The following is a 25,031-nucleotide window of genomic DNA, read 5'->3' on the forward strand; positions in this document are numbered from 1 at the left end:
CCCCCCCCTCCTGCAAAGCTTGCTTTGTGCAGCCACAATGGGTGGTGGTGGGTGGGGAGGGGGTCGCACAATACATATTGGGAAACTCCTGGAATGTTGGGGATGGAGCCTGGGGAGGACTAGGACCTCAGTGGGGCACAATGCCATAGAGTCCACCCTCCAGAACATCCATTTTCTTCAGGAAAACTGATATCTGTAGACTGGAAATGTCCCACCTGGAGGCTGGCAACCCTAGCTCCAGTGCTGAAATTTGAAGCTCTGGATCTGATGTGTAAGTTGGCACATTTGCCAAATTACCCTGCTTAATATAGGAGGCACAACAGCCAGGTGCAGGAGGGGAGGGTGTAATTCTGCCAAAAATAAGGGTGTTTGGGTTTCTCTGTGAATTTGAGGACAGGAACTGGCAGTGAAGTGAGATTGGAAAAGAGTGTGTGGCTTTCTGATAACCCTTGTGCTACAGTAATAATTATGCAACAATACAGTTTGTTAGTCTTAAAGGTGCTACTGAGCTTTTTACTATAAGAGAGCCAATTGAGCTGTGGGTCCATCTCATGCTACTGACAGTAGTTACACATTAGGCCTTGCCCAAATGGTTCTGGGCATTAAAGTGCACTTGCCCTGTGGTGATGGAAAGTGCTAGCAAGTCATAGCCAACTCATGATAACCTTGTAAGGTTTTCAAGGCAAAAGACATTCAAGGATGATTTGCCATTGCCCGACTCTGCATCATGTCCCTGGTATTCCTTGAAGTTCTCCCATCCAAATACTAGTCAGAGCTGACCCTGCTTAGCTTCAAAAATGTGATGAGGTCAGGCTAACCTGAGCCATCTGGGTCCATGGCATGGTGCTGTGTGGGTGCTTCCCAGGCAATCATCTTCAACCTATTCTTGGGAGCCACAATAATTAGGAAAGAGCCATGTGATAGAAGTGTAATAACAATTTACTCATAGTTGCAAGAGCCAATAAGATTTGAGTTTGATGGGGGACTCCTGGACTTTTGCATCCTTTGCCTACTCCTTCCAGACCGTGGGAAGTGGTCTCTATGGACTTTATCACTGATCTCCCTGTGAGCAAGGGGAACACTGTTATTTGGGTGGTGGTTGATCTGTTTTCTAAGCAAGCCCATTTTGTTCCTTTCCCTTCACTGCCTACCGCGCAGAGGTTGGCTGCGGCGTTCATGTCTCATGTGGTGAAAATCCATCAATTGCCTACTAAGTTAATTTCTGACAGGGGGACCCAGTTTGTTTCTAAATTTTGGAAGGAACTCCTCGCTATTTTGGGGGTGGAGCAGGGGCTCAGCAGCGCTTATCATCCCGAGATTGACGGCCAAACAGAAAGGGTTAATCAAACTTTGGAACAGTACCTTCGTTGCTTCACTAATTACCAACAAAATGATTGGGCTGATTTGTTACCCCTGGCTGAATATTGTTACAATAACACTGTGCATAGTTCGACTGGCATGTCTCCATACAAGGCTGTCTCTGGGTATGACAGCCCCCCCTTCCTTTCCTGGAGGGGGTCTCTGACCGTCCCGTGGGTGATGCTAATACCTGGTGTTCTTCTCTAAGAACTGCGTGGCCGCTTTTGTGTCAAACTCTCGATGCTGCTAAAGCAGCTTATAAGGCCCAGGCAGACAAGGGTAGGGTGGTGGGATTTGATCTGAAACCTGGGGACCTTGTGTATGTTTCTACTAAAAACATCAAGATGTTGCGCCCTAGCAGAAAACTGGGTTGGAAATTTATTGGGCCGTTCAAGGTGCGCAAGGTGATTAATGATGTTGCTGTTGATGTTGTATTGCCTAAAAATTTGCGTTCTCTGCATTCTGTATTTCACATGAGTTTGCTGAAGAAGGATCCTGGCACCTCTCCATGGAGGCCAACTGTTTCTCCCCCGCCTCCGATCATCCTTGAGGGGGATGAGCATTTTGAAATCGCTGATATCCTTGATTCCAAGCTGAAACGTGGTAAACTCTGGTACCTCATTGAATGGGTTGATTTCGGTCCCCAGCACCGCGAATGGGTGGAAGAAGGGGATATTCGGGCCCCTTACCTGCTTCGTTGTTTCCACAGGAAGTTCCCGGACAAACCGGGAGGTCTCCCGCCCAACCCGGGAGGTGGTGGTTAAAGTGTGTTTTTGAGGGGGCAGTATGTCAGCAAGCTGCCATGGTGTTCTGTGTGACTTCTGGTTGTACATATGTGATCCCTGTCCCTGCCAGCTGACCTATGTGTTTGCCTGCTGTAATGCCAAAGTAAAACAACTGGAGGATGTGAGGGGGAGAGTATGCTTCGCTGCCAGCTTGTTATTTCTCAAGCCTGAGAACTGCACCTGTGTTGTGTCTACTGTTTGCCTGGTTCCCAAGATCTGAGCAAGGAACCGTTTTCTCCTGCCCGCCGGCGGGAACGTTATCCATTGGTTCTGTATCTAACTTGAATCCCTTTATCATGTCTGCCCTAACTGCTGGTCCCCAGTTCTAACAAAGAACGTGTTTGAGTGTCTTTCCAATGCTTTGAAATAAACTTTGCTTTCTTTGAAACGTGGATTTATTCTCGATGCTTGGGGATTCAACAATCAGTGTCTGGTAGTTTTCAATGTTCTGGTACGGAGGTCAAATTTAGCAACAAGTTACACATATATTTCTATTCTAATGTCGGACACCGTACAGTAGCATATCCTATACTGACTTTTTGCTTCAGTTATTTATTCAGTTATACCATTATGGAGCCACACAGCTGAAAGGAATCTTACAGGCCATTTCAGTTCAGAAAATCCAAAACTAGATCATCTACAACATAGCTGTCCCATCTCTGCTTGAAAGCTTCAAGCAAGGGAGAGTTCACAAACCCCTAAGTAATTCACTTCATTGTCAAACTGCTCTTATTGTTAGTAAGTCCTTCACAATACTCAGCTGAAATATGCCTTCCTTCAACTTAAACTCATTAGATGTAGTATAGATCTAGCAGAACTTTATAAAACAATCATAAAGCAAATTTAAAACCAAAAGTAAAATAGATATATATAGACACAGACCCAACAATTAAAACAGGAAGGAGAGAGCATTGGGGGAACCCACTGGCAAAAGACAGTGAATGATGGAGACAGACTATACCCTGGGGAAAAAGCTTTACAATATGGGTACTATAACCAAATAGCCCCACTCTTGGGTTGCCATCCAATTAGCTCAGAAGGTGGGGCCTCAGAATATGAGAGCATTCTATGAGACAGCAATTCAGGTATGAGAGTTATCATGACCTCCTCGGTGTTTTCTTCTTTCTGCTAAATAATCCATTTCCTTTCACTTTTCCTCATAGAACTTGTTTTCCAGATTCCTGACTGTCTTTATTGCTCTTTTTCAAACCCATGATCATTTATCCTAATGTTGACCCAAAGATTGTGAATACAAACCTGACATCAGAAGACTCAAGCACCTGAAATATGTACGTTGAGACTACTTGTACTGAAGGCAGAGCAGGATTGTATCCACTAGAGGTGTGTATTTGAATCTACCTGAGCCAAAAATATGCCCCAAAATACCTTTTTCAGGTCTGTTTCAGTATCTCAAAGGTATCTAGGATTTTTGGGGGGAAAACCCCCAAAACAAAATGCCTGGAAAAATTTGGGATTTCCATAAAATCCCAGATCCAAATACTTTACCGGTATTGAGATCCAGGATTTTTCAGGAATCTTGATTTTGGGGGGTCCAATAGACCCAAACCAAAATATTCGGGGGGGGGGGATTGCATACCCTGAGTATCTACTAAACTCTACGTCATGTACTAATGTCAGTCTATTTCTGGAGTTCTAATCAAAATATTCAGTACAGCCTATTTGCCTGGTTGAGGAGGATTTTCTTAAATTGAGAAATGTAGTCAGTATTAACACCATGGGGTTTTAATCAGATATAGTTTATGAGTGGGCTGAGATCTTCCACACATGAAGGAACAGAATGGAACAATCCCCAACTTGGATTCTTAAAATTTGTTTAGAAACAATAGATAGACATTAATTTATGCTGAATTTACATCCCCGTGAGTTTTTACTCTTTTGAGAAATTTGTTCCATATATTCTTATTGTACATGTTATCTATATGCACATATATAGTTTTATTGACCATCTTTACAAAGGCTTGATCCAAATACAGAATTGAGAAATAATAATAATTAGTTGTACAGCTCTCTTAAACTTTCCATGCACTGGCAAGGAGAAAAAACAAACATTCAGAGTAACTGAATTAATATGTTCACTGAGATGCAAAAAAGAACAAGTAGAAAGCTGGTGCTGGATTATTGCATTCAACATACTTTATTGCTAATTCGAACGCCAGATTTTCTACTTCATTTGACAGGATAGCATGTAAAAATACTCTTCTGGGAAGTGCAGTGGCATGATTAGTCCTTGCGCCTTAGGAAATCATGTTGGCTGCTTTCAGGGATTGGTTGTTCTGCCAAAACCCCTTGAAACTTTCCAAGTTTGATAATTAGCTACTGAACCTCTTGGTCCCAACTGAAGGATTGCATGAAGTTACCAAAAGTAGTGAAGGAAATTAAATCTCAACATTGTTTTTGTACTCAACAGTGAAAGAACAAAAAAGGATAGAGTATACTACTAAAACATTGTTATTATTATATCATATGGCATTATATATCATCTATAAGAAAATGCACGTGAAGGCTGTAGACAAACTCATACTTTCTATGTTTTTTAAAAGCCTCAAATTCAGAATTTTTTTTAAACCATGGCATAACCAGCACATATAATCAATAAATACCTTCAAGCATTCTTTTAATCTACCCCCTTAACTTCTACAGATCACAGAATCCAAAGATTTGTTAGTTTTTTCCTCTTAACTATACAATCTCTGTGTATACAGTAAAATGAATTCCAAGTAAAATCTGGATTGTATTGACTGATCAGTTATGAGACTGGAACCCCGTCTTACTCACTTACCCTGGATCAAAGAAACATCACACAAATATTTCTTGATCTATTTTATTAGAGCCTATGATAGGTAGAGGAGTTCATATGCATCTCCTTTTGCTAAAGGAGTGATAAGTTATAATGAGAACAGGTAATTGTGCTATGGTCCATGGTATGTTATTTATAGCAGATTCAGAATAACATTCACGATGATAGGATTTCTTTTTTGGCATTCTAAAGATGACACAAATGCTCTGCAGTTCAGCAAAGACCAGAGATAAGTCATTGTTTCCTAGCTTATGTGGTACATTGCAAGGCAGGAAACTTTAAGTGATGTTGATCTGAATTAATGGGAAATCAGACAATAGATTCTTTCTCAGGAGCCACCTGAACAAGAAAACTTGGATATTTTCAGCTATTAATCAGTGTCTGGTAGTTTTCAATGTTCTGGTACGGAGGTCAAATTTAGCAACAAGTTACACATATATTTCTATTCTAATGTCGGACACCGTACAGTAGCATATCCTATACTGACTTTTTGCTTCAGTTATTTATTCAGTTATACCATTATGGAGCCACACAGCTGAAAGGAATCTTACAGGCCATTTCAGTTCAGAAAATCCAAAACTAGATCATCTACAACTGATAGCTGTCCCATCTCTGCTTGAAAGCTTCAAGCAAGGGAGAGTTCACAAACCCCTAAGTAATTCACTTCATTGTCAAACTGCTCTTATTGTTAGTAAGTCCTTCACAATACTCAGCTGAAATATGCCTTCCTTCAACTTAAACTCATTAGATGTAGTATAGATCTAGCAGAACTTTATAAAACAATCATAAAGCAAATTTAAAACCAAAAGTAAAATAGTATATATAGACACAGACCCAACAATTAAAACAGGAAGGAGAGAGCATTGGGGGAACCCACTGGCAAAAGACAGTGATAGATGGAGACAGACTATACCTTGGGGGAAAAGCTTAACAATATGGGTACTATAACCAAATAGCTCCACTCTTGGGTTGCCATACAATTAGCTCAGAAGGTGGAGCCTCAGAATATGAGAGCCTTCTATGAGACAGCAATTCGGGTATGAGAGTTATCATGACCTTCTCGGTGTTTTCTTCTTTCTGCTAAATAATCCATTTCCTTTCACTTTTCCTCATAGGACTTGTTTTCCAGATTCCTGACTGTCTTCATTGCTCTTTTTCAAACCCATGATCATTTATCCTAATGTTGACCCAAAGATTGTGAATACAAACCTGACATCAGAAGACTCAAGCACCTGAAATATGTACGTTGAGACTACTTGTACTGAAGGCAGAGCAGGATTGTATCCACTAGAGGTGTGTATTTGAATCTACCTGAGCCAAAAATATGCCCCAAAATACCTTTTTCAGGTCTGTTTCAGTATCTCAAAGGTATCTAGGATTTTTGGGGGGAAAACCCCCAAAACAAAATGCCTGGAAAAATTTGGGATTTCCATAAAATCCCAGATCCAAATACTTTACCGGTATTGAGATCCAGGATTTTTCAGGAATCTTGATTTTGGGGGGTCCAATAGACCCAAACCAAAATATTCGGGGGGGGGGAATTGCATACCCTGAGTATCTACTAACTCTACGTCATGTACTAATGTCAGTCTATTTCTGGAGTTCTAATCAAAATATTCAGTACAGCCTATTTGCCTGGTTGAGGAGGATTTTCTTAAATTGAGAAATGTAGTCAGTATTAACACCATGGAGTTTTAATCAGATATAGTTTATGAGTGGGCTGAGATCTTCCACACATGAAGGAACAGAATGGAACAATCCCCAACTTGGATTCTTAAAATTTGTTTAGAAACAATAGATAGACATTAATTTATGCTGAATTTACATCCCCGTGAGTTTTTACTCTTTTGAGAAATTTGTTCCATATATTCTTATTGTACATGTTATCTATATGCACATATATAGTTTTATTGACCATCTTTACAAAGGCTTGATCCAAATACAGAATTGAGAAATAATAATAATTAGTTGTACAGCTCTCTTAAACTTTCCATGCACTGGCAAGGAGAAAAAACAAACATTCAGAGTAACTGAATTAATATGTTCACTGAGATGCAAAAAAGAACAAGTAGAAAGCTGGTGCTGGATTATTGCATTCAACATACTTTATTGCTAATTCGAACGCCAGATTTTCTACTTCATTTGACAGGATAGCATGTAAAAATACTCTTCTGGGAAGTGCAGTGGCATGATTAGTCCTTGCGCCTTAGGAAATCATGTTGGCTGCTTTCAGGGATTGGTTGTTCTGCCAAAACCCCTTGAAACTTTCCAAGTTTGATAATTAGCTACTGAACCTCTTGGTCCCAACTGAAGGATTGCATGAAGTTACCAAAAGTAGTGAAGGAAATTAAATCTCAACATTGTTTTTGTACTCAACAGTGAAAGAACAAAATAGGATAGAGTATACTACTAAAACATTGTTATTATTATATCATATGGCATTATATATCATCTATAAGAAAATGCACGTGAAGGCTGTAGACAAACTCATACTTTCTATGTTTTTTAAAAGCCTCAAATTCAGAATTTTTTTTAAACCATGGCATAACCAGCACATATAATCAATAAATACCTTCAAGCATTCTTTTAATCTACCCCCTTAACTTCTACAGATCACAGAATCCAAAGATTTGTTAGTTTTTTCCTCTTAACTATACAATCTCTGTGTATACAGTAAAATGAATTCCAAGTAAAATCTGGATTGTATTGACTGATCAGTTATGAGACTGGAACCCCGTCTTACTCACTTACCCTGGATCAAAGAAACATCACACAAATATTTCTTGATCTATTTTATTAGAGCCTATGATAGGTAGAGGAGTTCATATGCATCTCCTTTTGCTAAAGGAGTGATAAGTTATAATGAGAACAGGTAATTGTGCTATGGTCCATGGTATGCTATTTATAGCAGATTCAGAATAACATTCACGATGATAGGATTTCTTTTTTGGCATTCTAAAGATGACACAAATGCTCTGCAGTTCAGCAAAGACCAGAGATAAGTCATTGTTTCCTAGCTTATGTGGTACATTGCAAGGCAGGAAACTTTAAGTGATGTTGATCTGAATTAATGGGAAATCAGACAATAGATTCTTTCTCAGGAGCCACCTGAACAAATGACCCAAAGCAGGGTTGCCAGGACTACCTGGGTCACCAGCAGGGGGTGGGGGTGGGGGTGGGTTGGCCAGCTCCAGGTTGAAAAACTCTTGGAGATTTGGGGGTGGAGCCTGGGGAGGACAGGGACCTACAATGCCATGCAGTCTACCCTCCAAAACATCCATTTTCTCCAGGGGAACTGGAGATGAATTGTAACTCTGTGTGATCCAGAGGCCTCACCTGTAGGCTGGCAAAATGGAGCTTAAGGATTATGCAAAGTTGTAAAAAATATAAAAATGTATTCCATTCTGTCTGGGAATGTTATGTTTTCAAAGAGATAGATAAAAAGTCAGAGAACAGCTTAGCTACAAGAAAACTTGGATATTTTCAGCTATTTGAAAGCACTATGATTGAGCCATCGTTACCTATAGTTTAAAAACCTTGTTACTCATTTAGAAAGCCTGCCCATTTTTCATAGGAAACTGAAGATCTTTCTCAGGTATTTGAGCTTCCAGTGACTCTTAGATGTCACTTCTGGATTTTCCTGGAAGTGACATGATATTGTCACCAGTGGCCCTCCTCCATGTCTCCCTTCCCCCAGGGTTTGGCTGGTTTCCAGGCCAGGCCAAGCATGGCGACCCTACTTTGCTCGGGCACATTCTACACTATTTTTGAAAGAGCACAACAAGCAAGAGGTGACTACATTTTATTCCTAGTCCAGCAAGGGGAATCAAGAAGCTTGGCATCCATTCTCCTCCTTTAGTGCTTGCCTATCTCTGAACAAACTTTACAGTCTAATAATTTTAAAATGTATCTAAGTGCATCCCCAGTGTAATTCTCTCTGCCTGATCATTATTCTAGTGCATTTTCCATTGCTATTTATTCTAATGTGTAAAACATCTCAATATGCGAGTGAAGCACTGATATATTTATTTCTCACTATACATTCCCTCTAATATGAGCCAAACTTTTAAATGATATTTTTATTAATGATTGGAACATTTATATAGTAGAAAAGCATTTTCATTCATTAATGTGCATATTTTTAAAAGAATAAATAAAACTTTATTTTTTCTGTCAAGTTAATGGCTTGCTGAGTGGATCTGGGGGAATATCACAATTGGAAGGATCAGGGAAGAATTAATCATTCACCAACACACAAGATTGAGAACAGACTAATTGTGTGTGTGTGTGTGTGTGTGTGTGTGTGTGTTTCTTTTTAATAATGGTTTCACTCTGCAACAGTCTAAGAATGGAAATTTTCAGTAAATAAACCCATAAATTTTCTGAAGGTAGTTGTATATTAGTATATACAAGGGAACACTATGGAGAGGTGTTCATTCAACTTGAATGTGTGTGTGTGTGTGTGTTTCTTTTTAATAATGGTTTCACTCTGCAACAGTCTAAGAATGGAAATTTTCAGTAAATAAACCCATAAATTTTCTGAAGGTAGTTGTATATTAGTATATACAAGGGAACACTATGGAGAGGTGTTCATTCAACTTGAACAAATTAAAACTTTAATTGTTACAGTATACATCCATTATTAGGATTCAGTAGCCAAAGCAAATGAAAATTCTTCTGTTCTCTGATAGCTTATTTCATAAAAATATTGGCATGTTGTAAAATTGTAAAATTAAACACTGAGGTGTACATCATAAGTTACATTTTCTGATAAAGTTAGCTTTGTCTGTGAGTTGTATGCATATAGGTGTAATTATTTTAATTGACTGACTCTTTTGTTTTTTATCCCATGGTCTCAGTAACCCAAAGAGATACTGCAGAATGTCCGATACCTTTTATTTTAGGAACTCTGGGCAAAATTTGGAACATCTGGACTGTTTTCAATGGGATGCACATTTGGAGTTGTGCTCCTTTAAGGAATCAGCAGAATGAAGGATCTCTTTTAGCATGAAGAGAACTTACTGTCCTCCAGCTTTTTGCCCTTTGATCTAAGAAGTTTAAGGGGAAGGGTGATAGAAGGTAACACCTTCAGTAACTCAGTTCATGGACAAAGCCTCTCCTTAAGGGAAACAAATGTAGAGCTTCCCCTCCCTTCTCCCAGTTTAAACTTCCTTCCCCAAAGAGAACTTAACTTTCTTCATCTTGAGATTGAACCCTATTAACTGCAGGAGAACTTCTGCTAAAAATGTGTAGAATTGCACTATCTGTGGCAAATTAAAGGCACTCTACACATGGCGTGTTACCATATTTTGACAGTGTCCTTATTACAGTGCATCCACTGAGGAACTTGCAACACGGGTACGTGAGATGTTGCATTATTTTTTGAATGCTGGTCTGCATGTTAAAACATGAGAAGTGTGTATTTGGTGAGTCTCAGATTGAATGACTTGGCTATCTCATTGATGCAGATGGTATTCATCCAATACAGCTAAGGTTAAAGCAATTCACGATGTCCTAGTGCCACAGATTAAGCAGGAACTTCAAATATTTTTGAGGACTTTGAATTTCTATCATACATTCCTGCAATATAAGGCAACAGTAGCAGAACCTTTGCATTGCTTTCTGGATAAGCAGGCTAAATTACAATGGACAATTCCGCATGATAGGGCTTTTCGTGATGTGAAAAGTTTGTTATCTGATAGTGTTTTGGTCCATTATGATAAACAAAAGCCACTAATTCTTACATGTGATGCTTCCCCGTGTCATATTGGGGCTGCTCTAAGTCATTGACTTGCAGATTCTCATGAGGCCCATATTGCATTCTACTCTAGAATAATGGCCCCAACTGAATGGAATTATGCACAAATTGATAAGGAAGCTCTTGCAATTGTAACAAGTGTGAAAAAATTCCACGATTATATCTATGGTCAACCGTTTTTCATAGTTACTGACCATAAACTGTTGTTGGGACTGTTTGCTCTTAATCAACAGACACCACAGATATTGTTTCCACATATGCTTCAGTGGGCATTTTTTTAATGCTTATGATTACACCCTGTTGCATAGGCTGGGTAAGGGTATTGCCCATGTCAATGCTTTGAGCCATCTTCCCCTTCATTGTTTGAGGTGGATCTTCCTCCTTCTTTGGAGGTTCTGTTGTTAGAGTCCTTACTCGAACCACCCCTTCATGCAACTGCTATTGCAACTATGTCATCTACAGACCCTGTTCTTGCTTGTGTTCTCAACTGGGTGTGAAGGGGTGGCCAATAGGAAAGACAGCATGAATTATCAGTGATGAGACAGCATGAATTATCAGTGCACAAAGGCTGCCTACTTTGGGGAAATAGAACTGTCATTCCTACAACCTTGAAGGATTGTGTGTCGGAGGCACTACACATTGGGCACCCTGGCAATGTGCAGATGAAGGCTCTTGCATGCAGTTATGTGTGGTGACCCAAGATGGATAGTGAGGTAAAAGAGTGGGTTAAGAAGTGTGATGAGTGTCAGACCTCAAGGCCAGCTCCACCACATGCTCCAGTGCATCCAGGACTCCTTGGTCATGGCTTCATATTGATTTTGCTGGTCCAGTTCAGGGCCAGATTTTTCTGATAGTGGTTGATTCATATTCCAAATGGTTGGAAGTTATTCCTGTTTAAACGATGACATCCTGTGTTGTTATTAAAGCATTAAGTCAACTCTTTGTAACACATGGATTGCCAGATGCTGTTGTTTCTGATAATGGCACCCAGTTTACATCACAGGAATTCTGCACATGCCTGGGGGGCATACCAAGAGAGGTGGTCCCTAAGATATGTTGATCCCAGACCATGTAGGGCTTTGAAGGTTAGAACCAAGACCTTGAATCTGATCCAGAATTCAACTTGGAGTCAGTGCAGCTGGCGGAGCAACAGTTGTATATGGGCTCTAGATGGAGTGTTTATAAGCAGACACACAGCTGCATTCTGGACCCATTGGAGTTTTTGGGTCAGTCAGATGATCCTGTCTATGTCAGGAATTATGGTTCCAGTTCAGCATGGATCCCTGCTACAGTGACAAAAGCCATTATCCTATCAGACAGAGACACCAGACATGATGACATGTGGACCAAATGAGGGGACGAGTGCCTGGGTCATCTGTTCCCTTTGCAAGTGTTAGTGATGCAGGTGCCAGCGATGCCCCAGCAGTGGAGATAGCTGAATCGACATCTCCTCAGGAACCTGTACAAGGACATGTTGGTATGGAGCCTGAACTTCAAAATGAGATAGAAGCTACTGAAACATCAGAGGTCACATCAGAGGTTACATCAACCCCAGTGCAGAACCATGGTCACCCACAGATAGAATTCGATCACGGTATCTGCAGGACTATGTCAGCTAGGGATGAGGGGTGTAGTGTATTGGTCTCTTTGGCTTGCCATACATGTTGGTGTTGAAGCTCAGCCCTTTAATTGGGATGGTTATGTTCCATGCCTCGTCTTCAGTTTCAGCTTTCTTCTCGCCAGCAGCTGCAGCTGTTTGAAGGGTGTTGGGGTTTTTTATGGAACTATAATAAAGATATCAGTTTCATCTCCTTGATGGGGTCTCCTTTCAGAGAATTTAACATAATCATATGGGGTTCGATCCAGAGTAACATTTCCACAGATGAAAGGATTTGCACAAGCTTTTCCTGCCTCCCCCTCCCAAAGCAGCCTAAAATGGCCTCTCACAATCCTGTTCCTGCTGCAGGAGGGAGGAGGTGGGAAAATCATACTCCATGGCTGGAAATCCTTGCCGCATGAAAATGTCTAATCTTGATCAAAACCAAGGTGTATGATGTGACTTTCTTGGCTATCTGTGTCACATGTAGATATCCTGGCACAGTTATAATGTGGGTTGTATTTTCATCTGTGGATGACATTCTTTGGGACAAAAGATTTGAAAGAAAGTACAGTAATTGTGCATCCTATAATCAAAGCACTCTGTGGTCAGTGCCCTCAATATCAAGCTTCAAGTTCCTTTATATTTCAAGAGTTGACAATCTGCTCTCATGGCTATTATTAATGTAACTAAGATACTTTCCTGTTTCTAATACCAGCCTCTAATATCTATGTACAAGACTATAAGGCTCATTTCCTGTAACTGGCTATGATTTTTTAAAAAATGTTCTATTAGAAAATAAGCATTTCTTGAGCCAAAGACAGGCATGGGATTGGGTGCCACAAATCTATTTATTCATTGTTGTACAAAATCATAGTGCTGTGGCAAATCCTCCAATGGCTCCAACCTGGTAGAACTCTCTGCTGAATAATATCGGCACCCTGTGGGACTTCATATACTCCCACAGAGTCTGTAAAGCAGAAATGTAATGCCAGGTCTTTGGTTGAGGACAGCAATGGTCTCCATCTTGCCTGGCACTTTGTTTATTGCATTCCCAGGGGACAGTGGCACCATCTAGTAATGTTAAATGCTGTATCTTAATGGTTTTTAATTGTTGATTAATTTATAAATGTTTTTATTGTTGTATACCACCCGGAGCCATTTTACAGGGGAAGGTGGTCTAGAAATTTAATTTATAAATAAATAAATAAAAATTAAGCAACGAATGTAAGAAAAATAGAAGGACATTCCTATTCAATGACTGGGGGGGGGAATCAGCAAAAGAAAATGGTAAAAATGATTATCAGGACAACCATTTAATACCATAAAAGAACCAGAAACTAGTCAGTTTATTACCAAAGTAAAAACAGGCAATCTGCTTTTGTGGACCATGTTGCAACTGTTTTAGCAACCAGAAGCCTTTAATATGTTATGAGAAAGCTTAAAAACTAATGGTTATGTGGCCCATAAGGAAATGATGGCAAATTTTAGCAGAGTAATCTATGCTATTCCATTGTGTGGCCAAGATAAAATCTAAAGTTATTTGCTAAATAGAGTCATTGTAGGATGTGCACATTGTGCTGTATCCAAACAGCTTTTCTACTGGTGAAAAGGGGAAGATAAGATCACCTTTGATCATCCAAAAGGCTATAGTGAGAATTTTAGGATCTGCACGGATGAAAGGTTTGTGCAATTGGGCTGGAGTAAAGAGAGATCAGGTGATATTGAGTGAAAAAGCTGGCAGGGTACAACCCTACATATTTCAATGCAACTTCAGGCACACATTAATTTTTGTTAATTTTTGTGGTATCTGTTTCAGCATTATCTGAGGAAAAGCTTGCACATAAAAGTGTTTTCGTAAGACTTTTACATCCATCCTGACTTGGATGGCCCAGGCTTGCCCAGTCTCATCAGATCTTGCAAGCTAAGCAGGGTCAGCCTGGTTGGGAGACCAGCAAGGAAGTCCAGAGTTGCTACACACAGGCAGGCTATGGCAAACCACCTGTTTGCCTCTTGCCTTGAAAACCCCTTGCTCTAAGTGGGTTGTGACTTGATGGCCCTTTCCACCACCACCATTTTACATGCAATCAGGGGTCATTTCGTAGAAAAAGAGCTAGGGGGACTCATTAGCATAACTCATTAGCATATGCCACACACCCTGACATCACCGGAAGTGTGTCCTCCCCACAGCCGGCGGCGACCTCCAGCGGGCACCAGCAGGGAGCTCCAGGCCCTGCCCTCCCGCACCTCACCCGGGGGGATGGCGTCCCCCCGTGTCCCCCCCCAAATGACCCCTGCATGCAGTGTTATTTAAATCACAAAACCAAGAAGAAAAGAGGTAGCCCACACTTAGTCATTTCTGCAGAAGCAATCACAATCAAGATGGGGGAGATTATTTGAGGAATCACAACACAGCAACTCTAACAATAACAAATAAAGCAAAAATTGACTATAAAGAAATCTCACTCATTTTATAATAGACATGATTCATTACAAAACACACCAGTCAAATAAGAATCATAAGCCTCTGAAGGAACATCACTCTTCCAGTCTACAATACCACACCTGCTGTCACAGAATTTCTAGACAGAAACCACAGCAGAATAGTCTTCACCCAAATTAAATCATTTAATAGAAATAAATCAGGTATGACATTGAGAATATTTGCATTTATTGATTCAAGAAAGGGGGGAGGGAAATCACTTACCAAGAACTCCTAGCCTGTAGTTGATGGTGATAACAATGACATTTCCATAACTTGCAAGTATGCTGCCATCAACCATGTTCCCCGTTCCTTCCATATATGATCCCCCATGGATATAGACCATCACTGGCTTCTTGTTGTTCTGATCATGTATATCTGAAAAGAGTACAAGTAAGGAAAACACAAGAAAGTAATAAAAGTATTAAAGGAAATATGTAAACTTTCTTTTTAAAGGTAACTTCCCCCCCAATTTGTAGTATTTCTTTTCTACCAGTCATAGCTCCTATCAGTGTCTTTTAGAAGACCTCAAAAAATGGCAGAAGTACTACTGATGTCTCTCCTTTCACAATTGTATTTGTGGAGTAAAGTGCACCTGATGGCTATTGCTAGGTTCAATGTTCATATTGAAGCTGTGTTCCTTTTTGTAATTTGCAGAATCATACTGGGATCCAAGAAAGTATAGACATCTGGAATGTCAGCTGAACATTTTAAGAAGCTTTAGAAAAATAATTCACAAAAATGTCATTCTCAGAATATTTACAACATAAAGGCTTATTCTAAAAAAATAATGAATGTTTTATGGAGATAATTAACAACAATCAAAACAATATCAACCCAGGTCTTTCTGTTCATCTTCAATCTGTGAAAGATACTATTTCAGTTTTCAAAATGTTTACAACAAACTAAATGTCACCTTTTTGCCTACATTAAAAGTGCAAACTGAACTGGTAAGAGGAAAATTCCTCAACCAAAACAACCAATAAATGTCAAGCAAGGCTAAGGCCATATCACTGCAATTGTGCTTTGTTTAAACTAATTAATGTAACAAATAGTTACTTTGACAGCTTCAGGGTTGTATTATCAGCAAATAAAGGCCAATTAAAATTTCCTCAGCGCCTAAGTATGCCACCAAAATGTTTTTTCCCCTTATGTGTGCAATCCACTATCAGCTGGTCCAAACAACAAGAACCAGCAAGCCAGCATTACAAAGCTCTGAGGACACTGAAGTGTTTGTCTCTGCTGTGTGAGACAGTCACATGGGAAACAATAGCAACCATGGGGAGTAAGTAACCTTTTAAAAAGTCAATGTACTTTGGAAAGATAGTACAAAATATTGGTCTGGCCCAGTATTCCCTCTAAGCTGCGTTAGTGTGAGCTAGCTCAAAGGTTTTTAACCTCTGGCTCACACATTTGTGTCTTAGCTGAGGAAGAATGGATCCAGAGCAAACTAATTTATGCAGTAGCCAAATTGTTCGCTCACAACTTCAGTGCCAGTAGCTCACTAGGCCAGTAGAAATTTTGCTCACAAGACTCCACAGCTTAGAGGGAGCATTGGTCTGGCCTAACAGCCTAAAACATATGGTATGATGAACCCCTGAAGATTCAGAAGATAAATCTATTCCTTTCAGCATCCAGGCCAAAGAACGGTGTCCAGAAGATTGCTAGCACTCTTCTCTTTCAGGGTGGGGAACAAGAAAGAGGGAGAAATGGCCTCCAGTGTTTATTAGCTGATACCTTCTAGTAAACCTGCCTGTTATCTGGGATGTGTAATCTTTTTATTATCTCTTGAAAATTCAGCTTTTATGTCAGTAATGAGGGGATTTTTTTCTCTCCCCCTCCCCAAAGTTACTTTATGTATTATCTTTTATACTTTTTCAAAAATGATGGGTTTGAATTCTCTGGGTGTCTGAGGGGGGATGGGATTTATAGATCATTTGCAAAGACAACAACAAAATGTATTTACATGTTCTATAGCATGTGTTTACTTGTGAATAGATCATATGAAACAGATTTTGCCTCTTAAAACAACCTGAGTCTTTTACAAAAGGTTATATGTTTTGATATCTAGTTAGATATCAAAACACTGCCATTGTAAATTTTAAAAACCCTGTTTTTGGTAATTATTATATTTATGCTTCAGATATTCATTAAGAATATATCAGCGCACTGCTATCTAACTGAAGGCTGTATCATCAGACCTGTCCTGCCCCAATTGCCAAGCAGAAAAGAGGAAGGGAGCACTATAGAACTTGTCAGTAGATCATTTTGGGATAATGAGGACATAAGAGAAGCCAATGTTGGATAAGGCCAATGGTCCATCCAGTCCAACACTCTGTCACACAGTGGCCAAAAATACCAGGTGTCATCAGGCGGTCCACCAGTGGGGCCACCGGTGGGGAATCAGAGGAAGGAACCATAACTTGTCAAAATGGCACTCCAGCAAAATAAGTTTCTGGCCAAACACCTTGTATTAATATAGAGTAAGGTTCTATTTTCTACATTTGGAAATGAATATTACAGCAGTAGAGAAATTCATAAAAATGCAAGCAGTTGCAACTTGCATTAACAGAGAAATAGCAATTTTGGATGCTGTATCCAAGATCAGAAAGGTCACAAAAGTCACAGTAATTCTTAACTGTCAAAAAACAAGGTAATTAACTTGTCACCAGTGTTCCCTCTAAGCTGATTTAGTGTGAGCTAGCTCACAGTATTTTAGCCTCCAACTCACACATTTTTGTCTTAGCTCAGGAAGGATGGCTCAGGAGCAAAGTAATTAATGCAGTAGTCAAATTGCTCACTTACAACTTTAATGCTCACAAAATAGAATTTTTGCTCACAAGACTCCATAGCTTAGAGGGAGCATTGCTTGTGACCTATTATGTACATTTCAAAAGTAAAAATAAAGCGAGATATTACAGTGATACCTGATATAGCATCAAGTGTTGAAATAAATCTAAAGGAAGGCCAGACACCAATGTGTGATAAACTCATGCTGAAGGTAAAAAGTTAGCATAAGGTGACAAATTATTACAGTTTATAACATAAGAAAACAGTTAAAATATGTTTGGAGCCAGAAAAGAGTTGAACTGGAAGTAGGGTTTACTTGCCAATAGACTTAAATTGACCTGTCCCTTTAATAGAGGCTTAATATATGGAAATAATTAGCTGAAGCTTTTCATGGAATAGAGGTAAATAACATCACCTGGTAAATAATATCCTATTAAGCCTCTATTAAAAGGATGGAACTTTTGCTCTCCATGGCAGTTGGCAACTCTAGTGGACTGCCACAACAACCATTATTAAATATGGTAAAGCAGTGAGATCTCATGGGTGAGAACTTCTTCACTGAAAATGACTGCAGACTAGCTGAAATTACATATATAAAAACATTTTATTGGTGTCTTCTTGCCATTTATGTATGTATCTATCTCATTTTGTGACTAACTTCAAATGGAGAAACATCTTAATGCAATAACATCAAGGTACTTGCCTGCAGGTGTTAACTTTCCATATAGGGAAAGTTCTGATTCTGTTGCACTTGATAACAGGCATCCAATATGGAATAGGAACAGTTAGGTTCACTGTACACCTACCTGGAATGACATGATTGTTACCACCTTTATGGTGGCTCCAAAAAAAATTCCCAGAATTTTATAAAATTTCCACCAACATGACACTCAAGTGAAGGACCTCCCAAAGCATTTGGTCTTGTGGATGTGTTATATAAACATACATACAAAGGCTGTGTCCACACATCACCAGACATTGTGCTACAGCAGTCATTCACAAATAGTCTGTTTTGTCCACACAGAGAACCAAAATTCTAATATGCAATGATAACACATTAACTAATGGTGTATGGATGCAGCCAAAGAAGTCAAACAAGTAGGTGGCCATTTCTATACTTTCCTGGAAGTAAAATGGGAGCAACTGAAAAGTAGTGGCACCTTATCTCCAGTGTAACTAAAAGGAGAATGTTGTATAAAATAAAAACAAACTGAATAGGTTGCTTCTAGTCCTCTTGAAATATCCCATACTGAAGACAGAAAAAGAGAAACAAGAAATGAGGCAATTGCATCCACTATACAGTACACATTGGGGGAAGAGAAAGAGGGAAATAATGTGAAGGTGAATTTACAGAATGTATTAAAAGGGATAAAGGAAGAGAGAGACATGCAAGGTTTCAAGTTCCATTTTCTCTTCCTAGTCAAAAGTTGGGAAGGTGGGTACAGGGAAGCATTTGGTTGTAAATAATATTTATGTTACTCACTTCACACATATTTACAGATAACCTGTACACGTCTCAAAAGGAAATTGCAGTCATCTAAATGCTAATTTGTGTCTTAAAAATGGGGAAAAAAGGAAAGTTGATTCCAGATAAGAAGAAAATAAAGCAGCACACTGAAATGTGTGTGATTAAATAAAGGGGAAAAGTTCATATTCATGCATATCAGGGTTGAGCTGGAACAAAACCAAAAAATACCTTCATCTTCCCCACGATCATTACTGGTTATATCATCTGCGCTTTTCTTTGTGTTGGCTCCTGGGGTCAGAGTGAGCAGGAGAATAAAGGGAAAAAAGAGAATTCAAAAACAGCAGGTTCTCAAAAATTTAAAGAAAAAAATAGCCAAAAATTGGAAAAAGGAAAAATTCAACACAAAAAGTCAAGATCTGAATTGGAAAAAATAAAAGGATGCAAACTGCACACTAACATAAACTCTAAAATAAATCAGAAAATACCAGCAGGGAAAAAAAATAACATGTTGAGACAACACAATTAAATTGATTAAAAGTCATTGCTTACTTTGAATTCAAAATTTATAAGAAAAAATACAATAGTGTAAACACATAATTCTTTACAACTCAGAATCCTTGTTGCACTATCATAGTATAATATCAATCAAACAGATTCTTAAGAGCAGAACCGGGGTTCATAGTGGAAAAAATCAATTGCGTAAGCAACATCATGCTTAGAACAGATCTGTGGTTTGGAGCCAAAGATCTGCACCAGTTCCACAGGAAACCTGTGATTCTCAAACAACAGAACTCTCTCTTTTTACAATGAGAGAAGTTTCATAAGTCATTTGTGACTTGGCTCCCCCACCCCAATTCAAAGATAGAAAGTCAAAAATCCCACTACAAAGGTCATTGGCTCCTTTGGCTGAAACTTGGGCTAAAGCAACTCTTTGGATTGTGAAAATCACTGCAACACAATTCAGTTAGAATGTTTATTATCAGTAACATAATTAATGTAAATAAACATAAAGTATTTCAACATATAAAAGTCAGTGTGGAGGGTGCAGCTGCGCGTATGGATTCATAATCCATACCATAATCATACAAAATATACTTACCATGTCAATAAAGACACAGTTATGAAAGAAATCACACATAAATATTACACTTGTTGAAAACAAAGAATTTCAAACAATTCTGTGTGTACAGAACAAGCTATAGTAATTATCCAGTCCTTCCTTTGATTGCTTAGGAGGCAGCTACAGGGAAAGGGGATATCAGGGCAAGGGTGTAGACTTTCCAATTTCCCGGGGGGGGCTGGGGCTGGGCCAGAGGCATTGCTGTGCTAGGAGCAAGGGTGGCTCCCGGGGGAGGCTGAGCACTTTCCTGAAAATTTCGGCGGGGGCTGAAGCCCCGCCGCCCCCACGAAGATTACGCCTATGCATCAGGGTGAAAATTCACTCACATGCCTACTGCTTTCCACTTGCAAAAGCATGAACCTTAATTGGGATTAATCATCCCCTAAAGTTGCTGTGGTTTTCCTGAACAGTTGGGTGCAGGGCATTAAGTGTAAGGCCATACCTTCCTCAACTAAATATTTTGCCATAATCAATCATTTCTCTTTAAACATGTCTCTTTATTTAATTGAACATGGGATAGAATCAGCAAAAAAAAATGCCATAGTGAATTTGCAATTAAAAAAAAATCAGGGCCACAATTGAAAGGATCCTCAGTGCATCAAACATGAACAGCTTCATTATGAAAAGTGGAACTCGGTGTGTAAATGTAATGTTTCCTAATGCTATACACCAACACAGGAGGTGAAGAGATAATTTCCTTTGATTTTTGAAACAAAAGTGGTTGTTTGTATGCTCTTCATTACTGGCAATCTTTGCTTTCGATTTCAAAACTTTCATAAATGTTGCATTCAAACTGCTCCCCCCCTCCCCGGAACTTTCACCCAGCTGCATCCTGGATATGTATAATATATCCAAAGCAATCCAAAGCAATTTCTTGCAGAATGAATCTTTATATATTTTTAAAGACATGGTTATTGTTTTTGCTGTTTGAGACTTTCATATATAATCCACAGTGACCCATGACACCATCACACATCAAACAGGCAGGGAGGAACTTTTAAAGAGCTCTTTACAGTAGTAGCAGAGATGAAGTGGTGGCTTTGGTTTGGAGGTGGGAGACTGACTGATTCAAACCTTTATGCAGTGATGAAACTCACCGATGAACTAGATCAAGTGAATAAATTTGGGCACTATAAGCTGAATTCTGTGGGAGTGGCCTGTAGAAAGCAGGAAGTAAACAACCAATTAAAAGCATAAGTATCATTTAACCTTGTTTCAGTTTCCTGTTTTGATCCAGGTTTTCCCTACCATGCCTTCCTTTGTTCCCGTTCTTGTACCTCTCTTGGATGCTGCCCAGTTATGGTCTCTCATCAGGCAGCATTAAAGTAGTGAGTCCTGTTTTTCACTAGTTCTAAATCTCTTTAATCGCTGAGCTTCTGGCCTGGTCAGTGGTACCAACACTGTATCAACTCTGTAGACAACAGATTTAATTTCTGATCACCCCAGGTAGTGACTCTTGTTAAGACCCACATTCTGCCTTTGAATGTCTGACAACAACAAAATATAGTTACAATACAGAAGTCATTTCAGGAGACAACCACTTTCAAGCTTCTTTTATGACAGCAGCAAAATTTTCTATTCAACCTATATTCTTTGAACCCTGCTGATCAAGACTTAGTGATGTAACAAATGCAACTTGCTCAGAGACCTTTAGTCCTTCCCTCTGCTCTGACATTTCTAGTAAAAAAAAAAAAGCAATTCAGAAGGAAAAATGAGCCAGGTGAAAGGTGATTCTTTTTAACCTTTGCAGAAACTTCCAAAAGGTACTTTTTCACTTTGTTTGTGTGACATTTGTACTGCTGCTGGTGTAACTTATAAAGCCATACCTGGCCTTTTTGTTGAAACGCTAAAAAGAATGCAATGAGAAAAATGTAAGAAACATCAACTTAGGAGCTGTGTTCTCTGAGGATTTGTAGAAGCAAGGACAGTATAGATTCTCCAATTCCCTTTATATTCTTTCATTTGAGGGAGAATAAGTGTCCCATTTTCAGGGTTTGCTAGTATTCAGGGTGCACTGGCCTAAAATGTGCCAAATATCAGTTCTCTAAGTCCTAAGAATGTAACCTAACAATGTTACTCTTTGAATGCATCATTAAAGTCTAGGCATCTCATAATAGGAGGAGACTATTTCCCCCCCTAATATAGTATGTAGTAAGGTAGAGTGTCTGCATAAATCATTGTCATCTTATTCTGGTTCTACATATTATATGATGAACATGGAGATGATCTTGTGGTCTTTCATACTGTATATTCTAATATCCAGACATGCTTTTGAACTCCCCCCCCCCAGCTGTGCTATGTACTATATTTTAGCATCTGTTGAGAGGGTTTTTAAAGGTAACCTCTAAACTTCATGAAGGAATTTAACCCTCCTTCATCTTATCTTTAGCAGCCTTTTAATTAAGTATTTGAAATACATCACCCCCTTTGAAATTATATATGACTGGATTGAGTTTATTCACTGATTTTTATTCCATCTTTGATGAATTTGACAATCCTGTGTTTATGGTTTCCATATGCCTCAATAAAGTATTTTATACCACATCTTGAACATTGTTTAGGAGTAAAATCCAGGGCCGTCTCATTTCTTATATGTGCAATGTGCCCTCAGAGTCGCTGAAATCTCTCATGTTATTCTTACTCTCTGCTTGATTTCTTTTTTGGATCCCAAGACTGCCATCAAAATTTTTATCAGGGATAGACAGAACTCTCCCACTAAGAGTACATTGTATGGAATTTCTATTCATAGTGATTATCTGTAGATAAATATTCATTTTCTGTAATATTTGAACATGTTCCTTCTGTAATTAATAGCTCCCCTACCCAATCTATACTGCCTTTTCTGTAGCTGTTAGGGAAATATCTATAATATGGGGGATGTTATAGAATTTTTCTTTAATCTTCATACATGCTATGATCATGTCATTTTTAGTTTTGTATAGAATTTGGGATAACTCCAAATGCCAGTTCCTATAATTCTCCTATTAATTCCTCTTGCCTTTTATCTGTATTTCCTTTTTCCCCTCAGCCATCATTGTGTTCTGATGTCTTCTTAGATCTTTGTACAAGTTTTGTTTCCAGGGATTTTTAAAAGCCTTTTATTTTTATTACCTCAGCTTCCTCCTCTTTTAATATATTCATTTACATCACTCATAGTTTGACCTCTCATGTCAAGATTCCATGTGTTCCAGTAACCTACTCTTGGCAAGCCTAACAGAAGCTGTTTCAGCACTTTCTGTAGCTGTTTCACCTATAAAAATTATTCTTGAAGGGTGTGTATGGAATAGTTCACTCAGAGTCTTTGCCAGCAAAGCTCTGTACTGACAGTCTACCTCATCTCTCTCACACATACACACTACATACACATAAAAGTGGTTGATATGCATACAGCCACCAGAAGGTCAGTGTGGTAAAGGATAATGTTACACTGGGATGTGGGCAAATCGAATTCAATGTTCAGTGATGAAGTTTGCTGGGTGACACTGAGCCCAGACAGTTTTGCTTAGCCTACTCTACCTCATATGGTTGTTGTAAGGAAAACAGGAGAGAGGAGAACTTCTCCTTGATCTCTTTGGAGAAAAACTAGGATTTGAAAAAGGTAGATAGGGGCCCTGTTCACACGAGAGGTTTTGGGCCGGGAGAGGGATGGATCGGGGCCAGAGCAAATGGGCACGATCCCACAGCAACATCTGGGAATCGTGCTGCGCCCGTTCCCAGCCCGTTCCCAATCCGCCCCTCCCGGCCAAACCCCGCAGCAAAAAAGAACCACCTACCTAGGTGGTTCTTTCCGAAAGGCTGCATCACTGCCGGCCGTGGGATTGCCGGCGCGTCTTTCCGCTGGCGCATCCCCAGCCCCCGGGCGTACTGCACATGCTCGAGCATGAGCAGTTCGGCAGCCTCCCCCTCCCAATCGTCTCTTCCTCCCCGGCATCTGATCGTGCCAGGGAGCAACAGCGCCGCGGCTCAGGGGATCGTGGGATCCCGCCGCGGCATCTCTTTTTTGGTGCGGCTTTTAAAAGCCGCACTTTGGCCAGTGTTTTCCCTGCCGTGTGGCAGGGGCCAAAGTGAAGCCAAAACCCATTTTCAAAAATGCCACCAAAAGAGAAAGGAGTGTATCACAGCAGCAGACAACTTCCAGTCAATGGAGTCCAAAGAACATAAATGGAAATGTTAAAGACCCACTTGAAAACTGTACAACTTGTGGTTATATTAACAGAGCTTCTAACAGCATTTGCATAGAAGAACTGTGTGATAGGCTGCAGATTTTGTCTTTCCTCCCAACCACAGGTTGGATTACTGTAATGCACTCTATGATGGGCTCCCCTTGAAGACAACCTGGAAATTGCAATTGCTTCACAATATGGTAGCCCAGTTGTTGTCAGAGCTAGCTGATGGGAACACATTGTGGATATTTTAAAACAGCTACAATGGCTGCCAGTTTGTTCCCAAGTTCAATTGAGGGGACTGGTTATTACCTTTAAAGCTGTTTATGGCCTAGGATCCACATATCTCAAGCACTGTCTCTCATCATATGTAGCCATGTGCCAACAGATAAAATGAAATACTTCTTCACCCAAAGAGTGATTAACACATGGAATTCACTGCCACAGGAGGTGGTGGCAGCTCCAACCATGGACAGCTTCAAGAGGGAGTTAGATAAACATATGGAGCAGAGATCAATCAGTGACTATTAGCCACAAGGTATAGATAGGAACTCTGGAGCAAGTGATGCACTGTATTCTTGGTGTTGGGGGGGGGGGCAACAGTGGGAGAGCTTCTAATGTCCTCACTCCACTGCTGGACCTTTTGATGGCACCTGGTATTTTTGGCCACTGTGTGACAGAGTGTTGGACT

At 39.7% G+C, this 25,031-nt stretch overlaps 1 protein-coding gene across 3 annotated transcripts in view; it reads right to left on the reverse strand.

The window, feature by feature from the left end:
- Nucleotides 1-25,031, reverse strand: part of LOC107121328 (neuroligin-4, X-linked) — a 217,708-nt gene that overhangs the window by 119,425 nt on the left and 73,252 nt on the right. For 2 of the 3 annotated variants that reach the window (XM_015424240.1, XM_015424238.1), the window contains exons 2-3: nucleotides 19,286-19,345; nucleotides 15,025-15,177 (exon numbers count right to left, since the gene is read on the reverse strand). In XM_015424240.1, coding sequence (XP_015279726.1) covers nucleotides 15,025-15,177; nucleotides 19,286-19,345 — 213 coding nt within the window. The remainder of the gene's footprint in view (nucleotides 1-15,024; nucleotides 15,178-19,285; nucleotides 19,346-25,031) is intronic. The other variant, XM_015424241.1, reaches the window with a different exon arrangement.

Source organism: Gekko japonicus, unplaced genomic scaffold, assembly GCF_001447785.1.
Source record: "Gekko japonicus isolate JY-2015 unplaced genomic scaffold, Gekko_japonicus_V1.1 scaffold2033, whole genome shotgun sequence".
Classification (NCBI taxonomy): Eukaryota; Metazoa; Chordata; class Lepidosauria; order Squamata; family Gekkonidae; genus Gekko; species Gekko japonicus.